The 20,980-nt window shown below is 45.6% G+C and overlaps 1 protein-coding gene across 1 annotated transcript in view; it reads left to right on the top strand.

Annotated features, from left to right (window-relative positions):
• The window catches only part of CEBPG (CCAAT enhancer binding protein gamma), a 140,968-nt gene that overhangs the window by 20,542 nt on the left and 99,446 nt on the right, over positions 1-20,980 (top strand). Inside the window, exon 2 of the mRNA XM_077276921.1 lies at positions 10,349-10,386. Within this exon, the coding sequence (XP_077133036.1) occupies positions 10,349-10,386 (38 nt within the window). The remainder of the gene's footprint in view (positions 1-10,348; positions 10,387-20,980) is intronic.

Here is a 20,980-nt window from a genome sequence, read left to right as displayed (position 1 = left end):
GTGTGCACATTATAATGTATTAATAATTAGCTTTAGTCACGGTGCCTCTGTTAAGTTAAAAATTGTTAAGCTTAATTTGTGTAAATATTAAGTTGCAGCTGAAGTTCTGTATAAGGCTCTGTAAACCAACTGATGTGGGAGAGAGGTACGCCCTTTTTCACCTGTAGGTTTCCTGTCCCTGGTGGCGGACCCCTCTCTCTCCGTGGTGCCATCATGGGATCAGAGAAATACCGTTATCGGTAAGTAACTATAATTTTCCAGCACGTCTCTTCAAAATTGAGTCAACTTTAGGGGTTCTGGCAACAGTAGCCAATTTTCTCACCTTGCCAATCAGTGCAGCAGCATGTCCTTCTTGCAGACTGTCTCTTATAGCCAGCTATAGCGTATGCACAACACAGCGCATGTGATGAATGAAAGAACGTATTGACACAGTTTCAACAAGATCATCTCAACTATCATGTTGCTGTTCATCTGAAGCAACTTCAGTTTGCTCCTCAGTTACAATACGGTGTTCCTCTATTTCAAACATTTGTGTCTGTGGACCCAGAATGTTCTTCTAGCTGCTGGTCACCATCATTACTCTCATTCATTAGCTTAATAGTACTTACCATATTTGAATCATTGTCAGTTACGACAGAAATAACTTGCGCTTTTTTAAGTTCATATTCTTGCAGAACCTTTTCCACCAAGACCTGGAGAAACTAACTGGTGTGATTAGCTTTGGTGTCTTTTACTGCCAATGTCTTGGTAACTATTTCATTTTTGTCACAAACAAATCGGACATTGATGGCAAAATAGTTCACTCTGTGACGTGTGCAGGCATCCATTTTAAGAACCAGAAAGCGTCCCTTGAGAGTTTTTTTTAAAGTTCTTCCTTTTGTTTAAAAGCTTCTTCAATTACTAATTTTCTAATACACTCTCTCTCCAGAGAAACACCAAGCTTGCGGGCCATTTCCCCATTCAGACACATAAAAGCTGGTTGTGAAAATAATGAAATAGGCACACTATCCTTTACAACAAGCTCTATGATCTGTTTTTTAAATGTATCTACTGTCATTGTCACAGTAACTTTGTCACAGACAAAATATCTTGCAACTGATGGCTGCAAAGTTCTCTGCCCCTTTGTTTGGCTGGAAGAGCTGGGCACTGGTTCATTGGTTTGGATGCAGTCTTTCAGTACTTCTGGATGAAAGCGCTGTAAATGGCTCTTTAGATTAGAAGCTCTGGTAGGAGCATTTTTATCTTTGCCTGAATATGCACTGATCTTGGCTTCACAGCATTTGTTTTCGTCTGGATCATTTGTCATACACTGACAGACATAGTGTTTTCTATCTTGAGTGATGGTGAAATGTTCAAATACAGCTGATTTAATGTGACGCTTCTTTGACATTCTCAGGTTTTTAATTCTGCATTCACAATCCAAATGACAATTGTTTTTCCTAAAAACAATTGTACAAAATTATTGCCAGGTCGTACAACTGATATAGTGGTCAGTAATACTGTTATACCTCGTACTCAGTTAACTGATGCAAAGTTTGTTGAAAGGATAATACTTCTTACAGTCTTCCTCTTCTGAGTAGCAGCTGTGAGATGCTTGGAAGACGCACACCTAGTAAACATCTAGTCTAGAGGAGGAGCTTTACTACTAAAGGTACCGTCACATTAAGCGACGCTGCAACAATATCGACAACGATGCCGATCGCTGCAGCGTCGCTGTTTGGTCGCTGGAGAGCTGTCACACAGACCGCTCTCCAGCGACGAACGATGCCGAGGTCCCCGGGTAACCAGGGTAAACATCGGGTTGCTAAGCGCAGGGCCGCGCTTAGTAACCCGATGTTTACCCTGGTTACCAGTGTAAAATGTAAAAAAAACAAACAGTACATACTCATCTTCGCGTCCCCCGCCGTCCGCTTCCTGCACTGACTGAGTGCCGGCCCTAACAGCAGAGCGGTGACGTCACCGCTGTGCTGTGCTTTCACTTTACAGCCGGCGCTCAGTCAGTGTGGGAAGCGGACGCCGGGGGACGCGAAGGTGAGTATGTACTGTTTGGTTTTTTTACATTTTACACTGGTAACCAGGGTAAACATCGGGTTACTAAGTGCGGCCCTGCGCTTAGCAACCCGATGTTTACCCTGGTTACCAGTGTAAAACATCGCTGGCATCGTTGCTTTTGGTGTCAAACACGATGATACACGCCGGTCTGACGACCAAATAAAGTTCTGAACTTTAACCAACGACCAGCGATATCACAGCAGGATCCAGATCGCTGCTGCGTGTCACACTCAACGATATCGCTAGCCAGGACGCTGCAACGTCACGGATCGCTAGCGATATCGTTTAGTGTGAAGGTACCTTTAGAATTTGCAACACATTTTCACTTTCAGTTTCATACATTGTAAGTAGGGGGGTTGGAGCAGCATGAGGTTAACCAAGTATAAGATTAGATAAGGGCAGTGGAGAACAGTGACACACAAGAAGTACATTGTTATGTACTACGAGGCCTGTGTTATGTACTACGTGGCCTGTGTTATGTACTGCAGAAATCCTATAAAAGAACAGCACTACAAGAACCAAATATAAAACTAATTTCTTTTTTTAGTGACAAATAAACACAGCATATAAGTAAATAGGGATAACATAGACGACAAAGATTCACCAAGGTGGCAACAGTGCCCAACAGGTATACAATGTCACAGTATGTAAACAAAAATATATAGCCACACAAAAAGCTCGAAAAGTGCAAGTGCATTGTGCAAATATAATAGCAACACTAGACCACCATGTAATAGATGGGTTTTTAAAGTATAGAAGCATAAAGTGCAGTATTTACCCAAAACATGGCTGTCATAGTAGTAATTCAAAATAGATGCAAAGCTAAATAGTGCATGTAAAAAATGTGGGCTAACAGTATAATTACCTGGCGGACCGTGCTGCCACTCGCCCCAACGCGCGTTTTGGCGTTCCGGGGGTGTGGCATCAAGGGAAAATGTAACCTATTTTAGGATATAATGAACCAATCAAGATTCTCGTATTGGAATACTGCATCTTAACGGCGCATGTGCAATCAGGCCACAAACAGCCCAGCACGGGGTAAAGAGCCAATCATAGTGCTCATGATACAATCATGCGTCATGGCGGCGCATGTTCAGTCGGTCCGCAAACCGAAACCCGGCAACAACAAGGGCGTCACGAGAGGAGGAGGTCCGCGTCATTCTGAACATGCCCACCGGTGAAGCGTGAGCTGGACATATGACGCAAGCCTCCAAAATCTCAGAACGACGCCGTAACTGTTGCCCGGCAACGGAGCGCTGGCACGCATGCGCACTAGACAGGTGGGAGAATGGAGCAAGGATGTATGTTTAAAAAAAAAAAAAAAAAATGCATAGTTGTCTGCAGGATGCGTTTTTTTCCCCATAGACTAACATTACCGACGCATTGCGACACGTTGCAACCGTCGTGCGACAGCTGCGTCGTGTTTTGGCGCGCCGCCGCCACAAAAAAAGTTACACGTAATGTTTTTTGTGTGCGTCGGGACCGCCCCCTCCTCCCCGGACATTACAATGAAGCAGCGGAAGCGTCTTAAGACTGCTTCCGCTGGCAACGTCGGGCATTTTCTTCAGTTTGCGTCGGTACGTCGGGCCGACGCAGCGCGACTGCCCCGTACCGACGCTAGTGTGAAAGCAGCCTAAGGCTACGTTCACATTCGCGGCTAGCGCCGCAGCGTCGGGCACCGCAGCGGCGCCGCATGCATCATGCGCCCCTATATTTAACATGGGGGCGCATGGACATGCGGTGCACTTGCTTTTTGCGCCGCATGCGTCCCTGCGGCGCCCGCGTCGGGGCGCCGAGGACGCAGCAAGTTGCATTTTTGCTGCGTCCAAAATCAATGGAAAAAAGGACGCATGCGGCGCAAAAAGCAGCGTTGTGCATGTGTTCACATTTGCGCTGTGCGTTGCGGCGGCGACGCTGCGGCGCACACCGCAAATGTGAACGTAGCCTCAAGTGTGTGTGTGTGTGTACATGTGATAGTGTAACATTGTTATTAAGGTTGATGGAAGACTTTAAGTCCATCTAGTTCAACCCATAGCCTAACCTAACATGCCCTAACATGTTGATCCAGAGGAAGGCAAAAAAAAACCATGTGGCAAATAGTTAGCTCCACTTTGGGGAAAAAAATTCCTTCCCAACTCCACATACCTCAATCGGACTAGTTCCCTGGATCAACGCCCTATCAAGGAATCTAATATATATATATATATATATATATATATATATATATATATATATATATATATATATATATATATATATATATATATATATATATATATATATATATATATATATATATATATATATATATATATAACCTGTAACATTATACTTTTCCAGAAAGGTATCCAGTCCCTTCTTAAATTTAAGTAATGACTCACTCATTACAACATCATACGGCAGAGAGTTCCATAGTCTCACTGCTCTTACAGTAAAGAATCCGCGTCTGTTATTATGCTTAAACCTTGTTTCCTCAAGACTTAAAGGATGCCCCCTTGTCCCTGTCTCAGGTCTATGATTAAAAAGATCATCAGAAAGGTCTTTGTACTGTCCCCTCATATATTTATACATTAAAATAAGATCACCCCTTAATCTTGGTTTTTCCAAACTAAATAGCCCCAAGTGTAATAACCTATCTTGGTATTGCAGACCCCCAAGTCCTCTAATAACCTTGGTCGCTCTTCTCTGCACCCGCTCTAGTTCAGCTATGTCTTTCTTATACACCGGAGACCAGAACTGTGCACAGTATTCTAAGTGTGGTCGAACTAGTGACTTGTATAGAGGTAAAATTATGTTCTCCTCATGAGCATCTATGCCTCTTTTAATGCATCCCATTATTTTATTTGCCTTTGTAGCAGCTGCCCGACACTGGCCACTGAATGAGTTTGTCATCCACCCATACACCCAGGTCTTTTTCATTGACTGTTTTGCACAGTTTTAGAATTAAGCACATAGTTATTCATCTTATTACTTCTACCCAAGTGCATGACCTTACATTTTAATTATTTCGATTTTAATTATTGTATTGTTAACGGTGTTACTTATGACTGTTGTGTTTGCAACTGTTAAACTGTAAAGCGCTGTGGAATATGTTGGCGCTATATAAATAAAGATTATTATTATTTTCCCCATCAAAGCTCATTTGCCATTTATCTGCCCATGCTTCTAGTTTACATAAATCATCCTGTAATATAAAATTGTCCTCCTCTGTATTGATTACCCTGCAGAGTTTAGTGTCATCTGCAAATATTGAAATTCTGCTCTGAATGCCCCCTACAAGGGCATTAATAAATATGTTAAAAAGAAGAGGGCCCAATACTGACCCCTGTGGTACCCCACTGCAAACCGCGACCCAGTCCGAGTGTGCTCTATTAATAACCACCCTTTGTTTCCTATGCCTGAGCCAGCTCTTAACCCACTCACACATATTTTCCCCTATCCCCATTATTCTCATTTTATTTAACAACCTTTTGTGTGGCATCGTATCAAAAGCTTTTGAAAAGTCCATATACACTGTCCACTGGGTTCCCTTTGTCCATTCCGGAACTTACCTCTTCATAGAAGCTGATCAAATTAGTCTGACATGAACGGTCCCTAGTAAACCCGTGCTGATACTGGGTCATGAGGTTATTCCTCTTCAGATATTCCAGTATAGCATCCCCTAGAACGCCCTCCAGGATTTTACCCACAGTAGAGGTTAAGCTTACTGGCCTATAATTTCCAAGTTCAGTTTTTGTCCCCTTTTTGAATATTGGCACCACATTTACTATACGCCAGTCCTGTGGTACAGACCCTGTTATTATGGACTCTTTAAAGATTAAAAATAATGGTCTCTCAATGACTGTACTTAGTTCCTGCAGTACTCGGGGGTGTATCCCATCCGGGCCCAGAGATTTGTCAATTTTAGTAAATTTTTGATGCCGCCGTACTTCCTGCTGGGTTAAGCAGGTGACATTTAATGGGGAATTTTTATCACTAGTCATTTTGTCTGCCATGGGATTTTCTTGTGTAAATACTGATTGAAAATAGTCATTTAGCATATTGGCTTTTTCCTCATTCTCATCCACCATTTCATCCAGACAATTTTTAAGGGGGCCAACACTATCATTTTTTTAGTTTCTTACCATTTATGTAGTTAAAGAATATTTTGGGATTATTTTTACTCTTTCTGGCAATGAGTCTCTCTGCCTCAATCTTTGCTGCCTTGATTTGCTCTTTACAGAATTTATTTAATATTCTGTATTTATTTAATGCCTCATCACTACCTACTTCCTTTAATTCTCTAAATGCTTTCTTTTTGTCACTTATTGTGCCCCTTACAGCTCTATTTAGCCATATTGGTTTCCTCCTATTTCTAGTATATTTATTCCCATACGGTATATACTGTGCACAGGTCCTCTTCAGGATGCTAATAAACGTCTCCCATTTTCTTTGTGTATTTTTATGTCTCGGGTAGTGTTGAGCGATACCTTCCGATATCCAGAAGTATCAGATTGGATCGGCCTATATTCCAAAAATATCGAATATCGCCGATACCAATTAAAGTCAATGGGACAAAAATATCGGAATTAAAATAAACCCTTTCTTTCCTTGTAGGTTAATTCTACATGAAGGGAAAACAACTAAGAATAATATTGGATGTATTGGGGGAGGTGGAGGAGACATTAAAGGCATAGAGGTTTAGGCCAATCAAATGGAATAGCAGGAATTAAATTATTAATTTTTTTTTTGGACGTTCGGAGTTTCAAAGCTATTGACTATGTTAAGCTTTTTTATATTTTGTCAGATTTGTTTCACTACTTCCACACTCTTCACCTTCTTTTTTACTTCTCCCACACTTTCTTCTTCATCATCCTCAGCAGCAGCATCTTTTTTCATCAACTTCTCCTGCACCTTATTCATCTTCTTCACCTTCTTCCTATTCCCTTTTTTTTTTTTTTAACATTCTTCATATTCTTTTTATTCAACTCTTCTTTCTTCTTTCTTCTTCTTTTCTTCTTTCTTCTTCTTGGGCATGCGCAGTTCATATCTTGGCCTCTCACTCATCTCCTTCCACCTTCTTCAGACTGTGCGGTGCCATGGCATGCAATTAGGGATCAGCTGATGGTGCCCAGTTTGAAGGAGATGAGTGAGAGGCGAAGATATGCACTGCGCATGCCCAGGAATCCCAGCCCCACAGTATGAATAAATCAGAAGACACTGTGGGGCGCGATCTCGGGCAACGCGGCCACACAGGCACAGTCAGCCTGACACCAAATGATGTCAGAAGACGGGCAGCGCTAACTACGCATGCCCAAGGTTGAACATAACAGCTCTGGCTCCGGGACAGATTCAAACAACGCTGAGGAGGTGGCTCCCGGCGCCAAGGGGTTATGAATGACGGCTGAGCTGCGTCTCATTACGAAGGAAAGTCCCACCTCTGGGACGGTTTCATGGTATGAGGGGACACATTATATAACGGTTTAGTTCAGCGTGTGCAAGGAGCCTAGCTAAAAGAGCCACCTTTTCGGGGCGTGTCCTGGCCATAATGGAGGAAGGCTGCTAATCCCTGAGCTCCTGCTTCCCCAGCCGAATAAAGCCCTGCAACAGCCCAGAAACTGACTTTACCGGAGTCTATGCCTGCTAAACGGAAGCTTGCACACCCCAACACCCCTTCTGGACCCCCTGTGGAGTTCTCTGCAAGTATATCTCGCTTTTTAAGAAGCTCTGGGAAGGGGCCTTGGAGCTGCACTGATCCTAGGATGGCTGATCCCTCCCCCAAGCCCTGCAGCACTACACATGAGGCAAAAAACAAACAGAGAGAAAGAGACACTGCAGGCCTGCACTGAGGTTTTCAGAGCGTCTGTCACCAGACTCTTTACTCAGGAGAGGCCCCTGGAGGCCCCCCTGCAGGGGGTCTCAGATGAAGGTACCGCAGGGGAGAGGGAGGATGGAGGGGGCTCGTATCATGAGACTGTACAAACAGAGGGAGAAGTGGTGAGGTCCTGGACACAGAGAGCTGATCTCTACCCCTCCCAAACTGAGTGGCCTGTGCTGCAGGAGACTCGGCTGCCTCCTAGCCTGTCACCTCGGCCACTTACACCTGCAGAGGGGGTGCTTCAACAACTCTCTATTCAGAAACCGGGCTGTGGAGCAGGTTATCTCCCCCCTCTACTAAATCACCCCACAGAAGCCACAGTGGGTGAGCGACGAGTGGAGCCGACCATCAGTGGAGGCCCCAGTGGTTCCCCTATTTTACCAAATATGCGGCCACAAGATAGCCCTGACCCAGACATGTGGGAAGCTTTTAAGGCCTGTATTAGCAACGTTCCAACTAAAGAGGAACTTGAGGGCTTTATCTCCAGGGTGGAGAACTCCTTTAAAGCTGAAACAATGGCCCTGAGAGGGGACGTCTCAGCTCTAGCGGGCAGAGTCACTTACTGACACTACTGTGGAAAATCTCTCCAGCAAGATCCTAGCCCTTGAGGATAAACTGTCAGCCCAGACGTCCACCTTTTGAGAGCTTTCTAGACCATATGGAGGACTTGGAGAATCGGGAGAGAAGGCAAAATCTGAGAGTGAGGGGTCTACCGGAATCAGTCCAAGCCAGTGACCTAACTGCGACTCTTCAAGCTTTGTTCAACTCCGTTAGGAACACTGCCCCAGAGTTGGGTATTGAATTTGACAGAGCTCATAGGTCGCTGGGTCCTCCCCCTGAGGATGGAGGTCTGCCTAGAGACGTGATTTGTCGTTTTCATAGGTAACAAGTGAAGGAAGAAATCCTCAACTGTTCCAGAAAGACCCAGGAGATCCGTTTCCAAGATTGCCAATTACAGTTCCTCTCGGATCTGTCACGGAGAACCCTCCAAAAGAGGAGAGCTCTGCGACCTCTACTTAACCTCCTTCGCCAGATCCCGATCCCCTATTCTTGGGGATATCCGTTCCGCCTTCAGGTTCGGCGGGGAACCCAGATGGTGTCCTTATCTCACCCCAGGGAGCATCGTTCATTTCTCTCCCTTCTGAACCTCGAGGATCCGGGCCTACAATTCCCTGACTGGCCTTATCCCGTTGGTCAGGATATGGGCCCTATGCCACAGCGCCGAAAGAGGGCGCGTCGCAACCGTGGAAGAGGCCGCACTAGATCTCGTGGTAGAGGACAGAACTGTAATGATGTATCTGAAGACGGCTGATATGCAAGCGTCCAGTATTTTTGGTTCAGTCGGTTGCAGACCCTTAGGTCTTTGGTCTAGCTTTAGGCAGTAATGGCCGTGTTGATGATATATGCTTTGCTCTTTTCCCTTGGTCATTTTCCCTTCCCTCTCCACTATTCCATTCTCTTCCTTCCCCCTTCTTATTCTTCCCCCTCCCTCTCCTCTCCTTTGATTACCCCTCCCCCCCCCCCTTTTTTTTCTTCTCCCTTTCCCTCCCCCTCTGGTGGTTCGGTTGTACTGGGTAATTTTGTGTATATTTTTTTTTTTTGTCTCCGGGAAGTTCGCCGGGGAACATGGTGTGTTATACAGTTATATTGTTTATCGCATCCGTCGGTATATGATTTATTTTGTTATATATTGTTTTGACTTTCTTCAGTGGAAAGGACACGACCCATTAAGGGGTTATACGGTTGGTCCAAACCGTGATATTCGTGAAACGACTATACCCCATATCTTAAGTAAGAGTTTTTAATTTTCAGCTCCCTCAGGGGTACAATTTACTGCTACATTCCTTTTTTCTTCTAGATTTGCCTACTCTTTTTCTCTTCTTTTTCTTCTAATTTGCTGCGTCTTGTTTTCTGCTCTCATATCTCAGGTGGCAGGATAACCCCTTTTTGGGGCCGAACGGTTGGGTACTCGACATTCTATTGAAAAATGGGTTCCTTAAAATTTGGTTCCCTAAATGTACGGGGATTCAATACTCCCCAAAAACGAAGCCACGTACTTTCAGATATGCACAAGCTAGGGTTTCAGATACTACTTCTTCAAGAAACTCATTTTAGAGCTGACCGGATACCAGTTGTCGGGGGTAAACTTTGATAGATGGTCCCATAGTTCCAACCCCGAATCGAGGACAAAAGGTGTCTCAATAGCCTTTTGTAAGAATTTAAATATCATATTGATAGACAAGGTCATAGATGAAGGGGGACGCTATATTTTTATGAAAGTTAAAGTTGCTGAACGGATCCTGACCCTAGTTAACTGGTATCTCCCGAACTGGGAACAGCCTAAGGTCTGCAAGTCTCTATTGTTGAAACTGTCTTCATTTGCGGAGGGCCAGGTTGTGATAGGTGGTGATTTTAACTTTGTCTTTGATCCCAAACTAGATACCTCCTCTGGTCTGGGGGCGGTCCCATCGAGAAAGGTGAGAGCCCTACAAAAATTCTTACTTAAATGTATGTATGTATGTATGTCAGATGTAGATCTGATAGATGTTTGGAGAATCCTCAATCCTAGAGGTAAGGATTATACTTTCTATTCTACTCCACATAACTCCTACAGCAGAATTGACCTTTTTCTGGTCAGCAGGGGGGTCTTATCTTGAGAGAGGATCTTGGTGCAATTAACTGGGACGATATCCTGAGACACAAAAATACACAAAGAAAATGGGAGACATTTATTAGCATCCTGGATAGGACCTGTGCACAGTATATACCGTATGGGAATAAACATACTAGAAATAGGAGGAAACCAATATGGCTAAATAGAGCTGTAAGGGGAGCAATAAGGGACAAAAAGAAAGCCTTTAGAGAATTAAAGGAAGTAGGTAGTGAGGAGGCATTAAATAAATACAGAAAATTAAATACATTCTGTAAAAAGCAAATCAAGGCAGCAAAGATTGAGACAGAGAGACTCATTGCCAGAGAGAGTAAAAATAATCCCAAAATATTCTTTAACTATATAAATAGTAAGAAACTAAAAAATGACAGTGTTGGCCCCCTTAAAAATAGTCTGGGTGAAATGGTGGATGAGGAAAAAGCCAATATGCTAAATGACTTTTTTTCATTAGTATTTACAAAAGAAAATCCCATGGCAGACAAAATGACTAGTGATAAAAATTCCCCATTAAATGTCACCTGCTTAACCCAGCAGGAAGTACAGCGGCGTCTAAAAATAACTAAAATTGACAAATCTCCGGGCCCGGATGGGATACACCCCCGAGTACTGCAGGAATTAAGTACAGTCATTGATAGACCATTATTTTTAATCTTTAAAGAGTCCATAATAACAGGGTCTGTACCACAGGACTGGCGTATAGCAAATGTGGTGCCAATATTCAAAAAAGGGGCAAAAACTGAACTCGGTAATTATAGGCCAGTAAGTTTAACCTCTACTGTGGGTAAAATCCTGGAGGGCATTCTAAGGGATGCTATGCTGGAGTATCTGAAGAGGAATAACCTCATGACCCAGTATCGGCACGGGTTTACTAGGGACCGTTCATGTCAGACTAATTTGATCAGCTTCTATGAAGAGGTAAGTTCAGGACTGGACCAAGGGAACCCAGTGGACGTAGTGTATATATGGACTTTTCCAAAGCTTTTGATACGGTGCCACACAAAAGGTTGTTACATAAAATGAGAGTAATGGGGATAGGGGAAAATATGTGTAAGTGGGTTGAGAGCTGGCTCAGGGATAGGAAACAAAGGGTGGTTATTAATGGAGCACACTCGGACTGGGTCACGGTTAGCAGTGGGGTACCACAGGGGTCAGTATTGGGCCCTCTTCTTTTTAACATATTTATTAATGACCTTGTAGGGGGCATTCAGAGTAGAATTTCAATATTTGCAGATGACACTAAACTCTGCAGGGTAATCAATACAGGGGAGGACAATTTTATATTACAGGATGATTTATGTAAACTAGAAGCTTGGGCTGATAAATGGCAAATGAGCTTTAATGGGGATAAATGTAAGGTCATGCACTTGGGTAGAAGTAATAAGATGTATAACTATGTGCTTAATTCTAAAACTCTGGGCAAAACAGTCAATGAAAAAGACCTGGGTGTATGGGTGGATGACAAACTCATATTCAGTGGCCAGTGTCAGGCAGCTGCTACAAAGGCAAATAAAATAATGGGATGTATTAAGAGGCATAGATGCTCATGAGGAGAACATAATTTTACCTCTATACAAGTCACTAGTTCGACCACACTTAGAATACTGTGCACAGTTCTGGTCTCCGGTGTATAAGAAAGACATAGCTGAACTGGAGCGGGTGCAGAGAAGAGCGACCAAGGTTATTAGAGGACTGAGGGGTCTGCAATACCAAGATAGCCCCAAGTGTAATAACCTATTTAGTTTGGAAAAACGAAGACTAAGGGGTGATCTTATGTTAATGTATAAATATATGAGGGGACAGTACAAAGACCTTTCTGATGATCTTTTTAATCATAGACCTGAGACAGGGACAAGGGGGCATCCTCTACGTCTGGAGGAAAGAAGGTTTAAGCATAATAACAGACGCGGATTCTTTACTGTAAGAGCAGTGAGACTATGGAACTCTCTGCCGTATGATGTTGTAATGAGTGATTCATTAATTAAATTAAAGAGGGGACTGGATACCTTTCTGGAAAAGTATAATGTTACAGGGTATATACACTAGATTCCTTGATAAGGCGTTGATCCAGGGAACTAGTCTGATTGCCGTATGTGGAGTCGGGAAGGAATTTTTTTCCCCATGGTGGAGTTACTCTTTGCCACATGGGGTTTTTTTGCCTTCCCCTGGATCAACATGTTAGGGCATGTTAGGTTAGGCTATGGGTTGAACTAGATGGACTTACAGTCTTCCTTCAACCTTAATAACTATGTGACTATGTAAGATTGGTAATATGGTTCAATCGGATCATTGCCCTATTTTTCTATCCTTGGAGATACCCGGGCTGGCTATGAAAAAATTCTCATGGAAATTGAATGGCAACCTTTTACGAGACACCACCTGTTTGAGTGATTTGAAATCTGACATTGCAGCGTTCGCCCATACTCATGCGTCAGATCCCACACCTCAGGCAATTAAATGGGAAGCACTGAAGTGCATCATGAGAGGCACCTTAATCAAACATGGGGCTAGAATCAAAAAACTTCAGACTGAGGAAATAGACGCTTTGCTGTCACAAATTCAGACCCTGGAAAGCAGGCATAAGAATTCGAGGTCCTCTGAGACTTTGGTCGAGCTCACTACAAAAAGGCTTGAACTTAAAGGCCTGCTGGATAGACGGTTTATGGGTGACAAGGAAAGAACTAAAGGGTTTTTCTACAAAAGAGCTAATGTTTGTGGGCGCCCTCTAGCACGAGTGCTTCATCCCAGATCGGGTCCCACCCTTATCTCATCACTCAAAAATGATAAGGGCCAATTGGTCCATAGTAATGAGGAGATCCTAGAGGTCTTTCAAAAGTTCTATAAATCCCTGTACAACATTAGGGGCAGGTACGCTGACTTGGACCCACCACGTTGAAAAATAAAAATAAATCTTATATGGATAGGATCAAGGTCCCGTCCCTCCCTGAGGCAGATTTGGCGGTCCTGGAAAAGGACGTAACCCCTGAGGAGCTGTCAGAAGCTGTTAAATCCACGTCCACCTCTAAATGTCCTGGGCCGGATGGGTTCACTCCTTTATTCTATAAATCCCTTCTATCTGACTTGCTTCCCCAAATGGTCCTCACCTTTAATGCGATTTCTGAGGAGAATAGCTTTACCCCCCAGTCCCTAGAGGCTCATATTTCTGTTCTGCCAAAGCCTAATAAAGATCCCCTGCTGGCCGGGAGTTATAGGCCAATCTCCCTGATCAACGTCGATGTAAAATTATTTGCCAAGGTATTGGCTGACAGATTGTCGGGACTTCTCCCATCTATTATCGACCTTGATCAGGTGGGCTTTGTCAAGGGCCGGAAGGCGCGGGACAGCACTATCAGGTCTCTTCTTCTTATTGAGAGGACCAAGATGCAAAAGTCCCCTCTTTGTCTTCTGTCGATTGACGCGGAAAAGGCCTTTGATAGAGTCCATTGGGACTTTCTACGGGAGACCCTGACCCATATTTGCTTACAATCCAATTTCCTGGGGAAAATTCTGTCATTATATTCAAAACCCTCAGCTCGTGTTAGAATCAATGGATCTTTGTCCGATCGTTTTTATATTCAGAACAGTACTAGACAAGGCTGCCCGTTGTCGCCCCTATTATATGTTTTAGTTATTGAGCATTTGGCTAAGGCTATCCGAGTTAATGACAGTATCTCAGGGATTCAGGTTGGAAACTCTAACCATAAAACGGCCCTATTTGCCGACGACATCCTCCTCTTCGTCTCTAACCCAGTCGTCTCTTTTCCAGTGCTTATGAAGGAGTTTGAATCCTTCGGGGATTTAAGTAACTTCAAGATTAATTACTCCAAAACTGAGGTCCTAAACATTTCTCTATCTTCTTCCGTGGTGGCTTCCTTGAAGCGGGCCTTCCCCTTTAGATGGCAACAGGATCAGATTTCATATCTCGGGGTGAACCTCACCTCGGATCCTCTTCAATTATTTTCTTTGAACCATCAGGTCATTTTGAACAGGGTGGGATCCCTTCTGGAGTCTTACGGCCCATTGAGGCTGTCGTGGCTCGGTAGGATTCAGGTGGTTAAGATGGATATCCTGCCGAGATTTCTTTATATCTTTCAGGCGATTCCCATTTGGCCACATAAATCGTTTTTTATTAAAATACAGTCTTTGATTTCCCGTTTTATCTGGAAGGGGAAAACACCGAGGGTGAGTTACAAGGTTTTATCTAGGCCACGCCAGTTTGGTGGGGTGGGTCTACCCAACCTCCGAAACTATTGCAGGGCGGCCATATTAGTTTGCCTCTTGGACTGGAAATATAAAATTAAATTTAAGAAATGGGTAGAGTTGGAACAAGAATGGTCCGATTTGCCTCTTCATTGTCTTCAGTGGATCCCAAAGCAATATGCTCTTCAACGGGGGAGATTTTCCTTCCTAACCTCAGAGGCTATGAGGGCATGGCACTGCAGTGGTGTGAAGGGGTCCGCTCCTCTTGGGGCCAGCCTTCTTACACCTATTTTTTGCAACCCGGCATTTCCTCCGGGCATTCACAGGAAAGCCTTCATGGCATGGAAATACGAGGATGACATACGGGTTGGTGATATCTTACAGCGTGGCGAGATTCCCACCCTCTGTTCCCTCCAAACCCAATCTCCCTCCACTAAACTTCTTTGGTGGGAGTACTTGCAGGTCCGGTCCTTCCTGGCCTCTTTGAATTTGCCAAGGGGTTCGAACTGTAGACTCTCTCCCTTGGAACTGTTGTTTGCCGGTGGAGACGCCCCGAGCAGGGGAATCTCTTCCCTCTACTCAATTTTTTCAACACCTGACTCTGACGCAAGGCTCTATTTCCAGTCTGCTTGGGAGAAGGATTTAGGGCGGACTTTGTCGGATGAGGAATGGGAGCGTTGCTTCCTGATGAACCATAAACTCCCGAGTTCCAGTGAGGCCTCGGAGAAGGGGTATAAACTGCAATATAGGTGGTACCTCACACCTGACGGGTTACACAAATTTTCTCCCTCAATTTCAAACTGCTGCTGGAGGTGTGGAAATGGCATTGGCTCCCTTTTGCACATCTGGTGCGGCTGCCCCTTGATTAGAACATTCTGGGACCAAGTGTTCCGAAATTATGGTTTGATCACAGGCAAGCACATCACCGGTACTCCGGAGATGGCATTGCTCTCCATGATTCCCGGTTCGGTGGGATCCCAAAAAAAGGACATCCTTAAATTTTGCCTAGCGGCTGCTAGGACGGTGATCCCCCGCCGATGGCGAGACCCGGTTCCCCCCGATATTGTGGAGTGGTTTTCAGAATTTGAAACCATCTTTAGGATGGAGGAAATTGATGCAGACCTTTCACAGACAAGGGTCTCCTTTTTAGGTATCTGGACTGAATGGATTCTATTTAAAGATTCTGCTCGTTTCCCTGACCTGTTTACCTGAATACACCTGTCTATTCTACAGTCGATTACTAAGCTACTCTTCTTTTCTTTTCGTGTTCTCATTTTATATTTCTTTTCTTGAGCCCCACCTACGTGGGCTCCCCCTCTATTTCCTCCTCTTTCTATCTCCCCCCCTGGGTGAGCTGTTCACCTTCCACCAGCTCGGTGTGATAGGTCTGTACCATGATTTACCAGTTACTTTTATAATGTTACTATTTGCGTGCATGTCTCGCTCTAGGGGACATGGGCGAACTGATTTTAGGTATGCTTTCTTTTATTCACGGTAATGAAAGTCCTCGCCTGTTGCGGGGGCAAGGAGTTATTGCTTATATGTTAAAGTTACCGGTTTTTTTTCTTTCTTTTTATGTAAGATTTATGCAAGGTTTGTGAACGAGTGTCTTTTGTTACTCTTCTCGAACTGTATATTATAAGACAAAGTACTTTGATCATTGTCGTAGTTTTCAACTACTGTTTTTCTTGTAAAATTCTCTTCTCTTTAATAAAAATATATTTACCCACAAAAGAGCCACCTTTTCCTTGTGCAGCATTAGTGCTGCAAAAGGTGGCTCTTTCGGTTACAAACGCCTGGGAGGGGGGAGAAAAGGTTCCCTTTAATTTCTGTGTTAGTGTGGAGGTAGCAGGACACATTGCCGGCTACACAGCTGGGGATCAGCTGACGTTACTGAAACCCAATAACACTGGGTCATGTGTTGACTGTGCAGACGGCGCTTCTGAGCAGCAACTGGCGGTGTTGTTACCCAGGGATTGCAGTTCAGGTGGTAGAAACATGAACGCAACAGGAGACCTGGATACTGTTGCCAACCAATTATTTAATCTGGAAGAGGAGTGGCAAATTCCTGTGAGATCCAGGCCTTGTTCATTTTCAGAAAAGTAAGCCGGTCAACGTTATCGGAGGATAGTCGCATGCGACGGTCTGTTAGTACACCACCTGCGGCACTAAAGATGCGTTCCGATAATACACTAGCAGCCGGGCAACCCAGCACCTCCAATGCATACTGGCTAAGCTCTGGCCATGTATCCAGCTTAGAGACCCAAAACTTGAAGGGGGGAAAAGCCGTCTGGGAGTACACTGAGAGGGCAAGACATGTAGTCTGTCACCATCTGACGGAAACGTTGCCTCCTGCTGACTGGAGCCGTCTGTGATGGTGTAGACATTTGCGGCGGGCACAGAAAGCTGTGCCACAGTTTGGCCATACTGGTCTTGCCTTGTGCTGAGGCACTGCTTCTGCTCCCACTTTGTCCAGAGCTTCCTCCACTGCCTCGACGCACTGAGCTGCTTTGTAAAGCACTAGCAGCACTGCTCTCAGTTGGACTGGAGAAGATGATGAAATTCACCAGTGTGTCTTGGTACTCCTGCATTTTTCGCTCCCGGTTCAACGGTGTTATGAGGCTTTGACAGTTGCCCCGGTAGCGAGGATCTCGGAGGGTGTACACCCAATAATCAGCCGTGTTGAGAATGTGGGCGATGCGGCGGTCGTTTCTCAGGCACTGCAGCATGAAATCAACCATGTGCTGCAGACTGTTAACTGGCCAAGAAATGCTGTCCCCTGCTTGAGGCGTGATCTCTGCCTGCTCTGCATCACCCCACCCTCGCTCTACATACTGACTACTAGAGCATTGTGTAACTCCTTCCTCTGGACAGATGTCTTCCTCCTCCATTGACTCCTCCTCATCCTCCTCCTCACAAAGTGTCCCCTGCCTAGGCCCTTGTGAGGAACCACGTTGCGCAGACTGTCCAGATGCAGATGGCATTTGTGACTCCTCATCCTCCACCTCTTCCACAACCTCCTCCCTTAGCGCTTGCAGTGTTTGTTCAAGCAGGCAGATAAGGGGGATAGTCATGCTGACTAGTGCATCATCTGCACTCGCTATCCGCGTGGAATCATCGAAGGCATGCAAAACCTGGCAGATGTCCTTCATAGTGGCCCACTCAGTGGTTGTGAAGTATGAACGGCGCGCAGTGCGACTTCTTTGCGCTTGATGCAGCTGGTACTGCATTACTGCTGGCTGCTGCTCACACAACCGCTCCAACATATGTAACGTTGAATTCCACCTGGTGGGTAGGTCACATATGATGCGATGTTCCGGAAGGCGGAATCGGCGCTGCAGAGCTGCAATGCGCCATCTTGCCATGCTATAATGCCGCAAGTGAGCACATTGTAGGTGGACCTTGTGCAGCAGTGCATCAAGATCCGGATAGTCCCTCAAAAAACTCTGTACGACCAAGATGAGCATATGTGCCAGACATGGGATGTGAGTGAGGTTGCCTAGGGCTAGAGCTGCCACCAGATTTCGGCCATTGTCACACACTACCATGCCTGGCTGGAGATTCGCTGGCACAAACCACACGTCTCTCTCCTGCTTGATGGCATTCCAGAGCTCCTGCGCTGTGTGCCTTTGATTCCCCAAGAAATTAATTTCAATATGGCCTGTTGTCGTTTGACCACAACTGTGCTCATATCTGTCGTAACAGGTAAGTGTTCACGGGTCCATGTGGAGGTGGACTTTGACTCCTCCTCATACTCAAGTTCCTCTGAATCAGCGCTGCAGGGGCCATCAATGTGTGCAGACTGGATTCCTGCAATCCTTGGAGTTGGCAGAACACGTACAGCGCCACTCTCACGATCTGTACCCGGCTCCACAACATTTACCCAATGGGCAGTAAGGAAAGGTATTGTCCCTGTCCATGGTGACTGGTCCACGCCTTGGTGGTGAGGTGGACCTTGCTACTGATGGCGTTTAGTAGCGCATGTTTAATGTTTATTCAGTCGCCATGACAGCACTAACGAGAGAGGGGATCTGCCCTTCAGGGACAGGAAACCTACAGAGATAAAAGGGCGGCACCTCTCTCCCACATCTGTTGGTTTCCTGTCCCTGACAGGGGACCCTACAGACTTGCCTTATGAAGAAGGTGAAGACTGAAGATAGTACCCAGGCTTGGCAGGCCGGTTCCGGAAGCGGGGGTTCCCCTTCCTCGGTCGCGTCCAGTGTGCTGGAGGTGCCACACCACAGAGGGCTATGGGGGTAGGCAGCAGCAGAGGAAAGCAGCCTTCAGGGGGAGTGCTGGCTTTAGAGTGTCCCATCGCCGCTATTACAGGTATGTATGTTGGGAGGCCTGAAATCCTGCAACGGAACTGGTGGGGGCGCAGTGTACCAATTAGTCTGTCAGCGCCATGTGTGCGCAGTGTAAAGCGGTAGTGGGCCAGCGAGCGCTGATACCGTACGGCACATGCGCAGTAGGCGGTGATGATGCGGCGTCAGGTGACCTGATGACGTGTGGCGCATGCGCGGTAGCCGTGGCGGTGAAGATGGTGGCGTCCTGTGAGCGCTGATGACGCGCGACACAGGTGCGGTGGGGTCAATGTGGGGAATATGGTGGCGCCCTTCAGTACGGCAAGGAATGCGGGCACTGGGCGGTTCTGGGGGTAGATAACGCTATTATTGGCATACCGCACAGCTGGGTGAAGGCTCCGATTTGCAGGTAGGCTTCGGGGGGAGGGGCCTCCCATATGTGTGATGTACCAGGCAGTTCACCTGGATTAACCCCTTTCTGACCTCCGGACGGGATAGTACATCTGAGGTCAGAAGCCCCTCTTTGATGCGGGCTCCGGCGGTGAGCCTGCATCAAAGCCGGGACATGTCAGCTGTTTTGAACAGCTGACATGTGCCCGCAATAGGCGCGGGCAGAATCGCGATCTGCCCACGCTTAACTAGTTAAATGCCGCTGTCAAACGCAGACAGCGGAATTTAACTACCGCATCCAGCCGGGTGGCCGGAAATGATGGCATCGCCGACCCCCGTCACATGATCGGAGGTCGGCGATGCTTCAGTATTGTAACCAAAGAGGTCCTTGAGACCTCTATGGTTACAGATCCCCGGCAGCTGTGAGCGCCACCCTGTGGTCGGCGCTCACAGCACACCTGATTTTCTGCTACATAGCAGCGCCGATCGTGCTGTGCCTGCTTCTAGCCTCCCATGGAGGCTATTGAAGCATGGCAAAAGTAAAAAAAAATAAATAAAAAAATAAAGTTGAAATCACCCCCCTTTCGCCCCAATCAAAATTAAAAAAAAAATCAAATCTACGCATATTTGGTATCACCGCGTTCAGAATCGCCCGATCTATCAATAAAAAAAAAAGCATTAACCTGATCGCTAAACGGCGTAATGAGAAAAATTCGAAACGCCAGAATTACGCTTTTTTGGTCGTCGCGACATTGCATTAAAGTGCAATAACGGGCGATCAAAAGAACGTATATGCACCAAAATGCTATCATTAAAAACGCCAGCTCGGCACGCAAAAAATAAGCCCTCAAACGACCCCAGATCATGAAAAAGAGACGCTACGAGTATTGGAAAATGGCGCAAATTTTTTTTTTTTTTTTTTAGTAAAGTTTGGAATTTTTTTTTTCACCACTTAGGTAAAAAATAACCTAGTCATGTTAGGTGTCTATGAACTCGTAGTGACCTGGAGAATCATAATGGCAGGTCACTTTTAGCATTTAGTGAACCCAGCAAAAAAGCCAAACAAAAAACAAGTGTGGGACTGGCCAAATGGACGGAGAAATAAAGTTATGGCTTTGGGAAGGTGGGGAGCAAAAAACGAACACGGAAAAGCGAAAAATCCCAAGGTCATGAAGGGGTTAAATCTGCTGACCCCCCCACCCGGGGGAGGTACCTAGAGGGGCCGGCTATTTAAGGATTTCATTTGGGCTGCCACATGCTTCCTATCCGTTTTACAATGGAGTCTCAGGAGCAGGAACCGTTGCAGTCTGAGCAACAGTGTCAATCCCTGGAGAAGCCCTAAACAGTATGCACCCAGTGGCGATCTAGTGGCAGTAGTCGTCCTGAAGGTGATAGAGCCGGAAAATGCTCAGGCCGTAAGGATGTTACAGCGGTTGAGAGGATTCCCACATCCCCCCCCCCCCGCAATCTACGGTACCACTTGGTCACTATAGGGGTAAGTGATCGCCG

This window comes from Ranitomeya variabilis, chromosome 8 (assembly GCF_051348905.1).
Source record: "Ranitomeya variabilis isolate aRanVar5 chromosome 8, aRanVar5.hap1, whole genome shotgun sequence".
Classification (NCBI taxonomy): domain Eukaryota; kingdom Metazoa; phylum Chordata; class Amphibia; order Anura; family Dendrobatidae; genus Ranitomeya; species Ranitomeya variabilis.
This window is presented reverse-complemented; position numbering and strand designations above follow the sequence as displayed.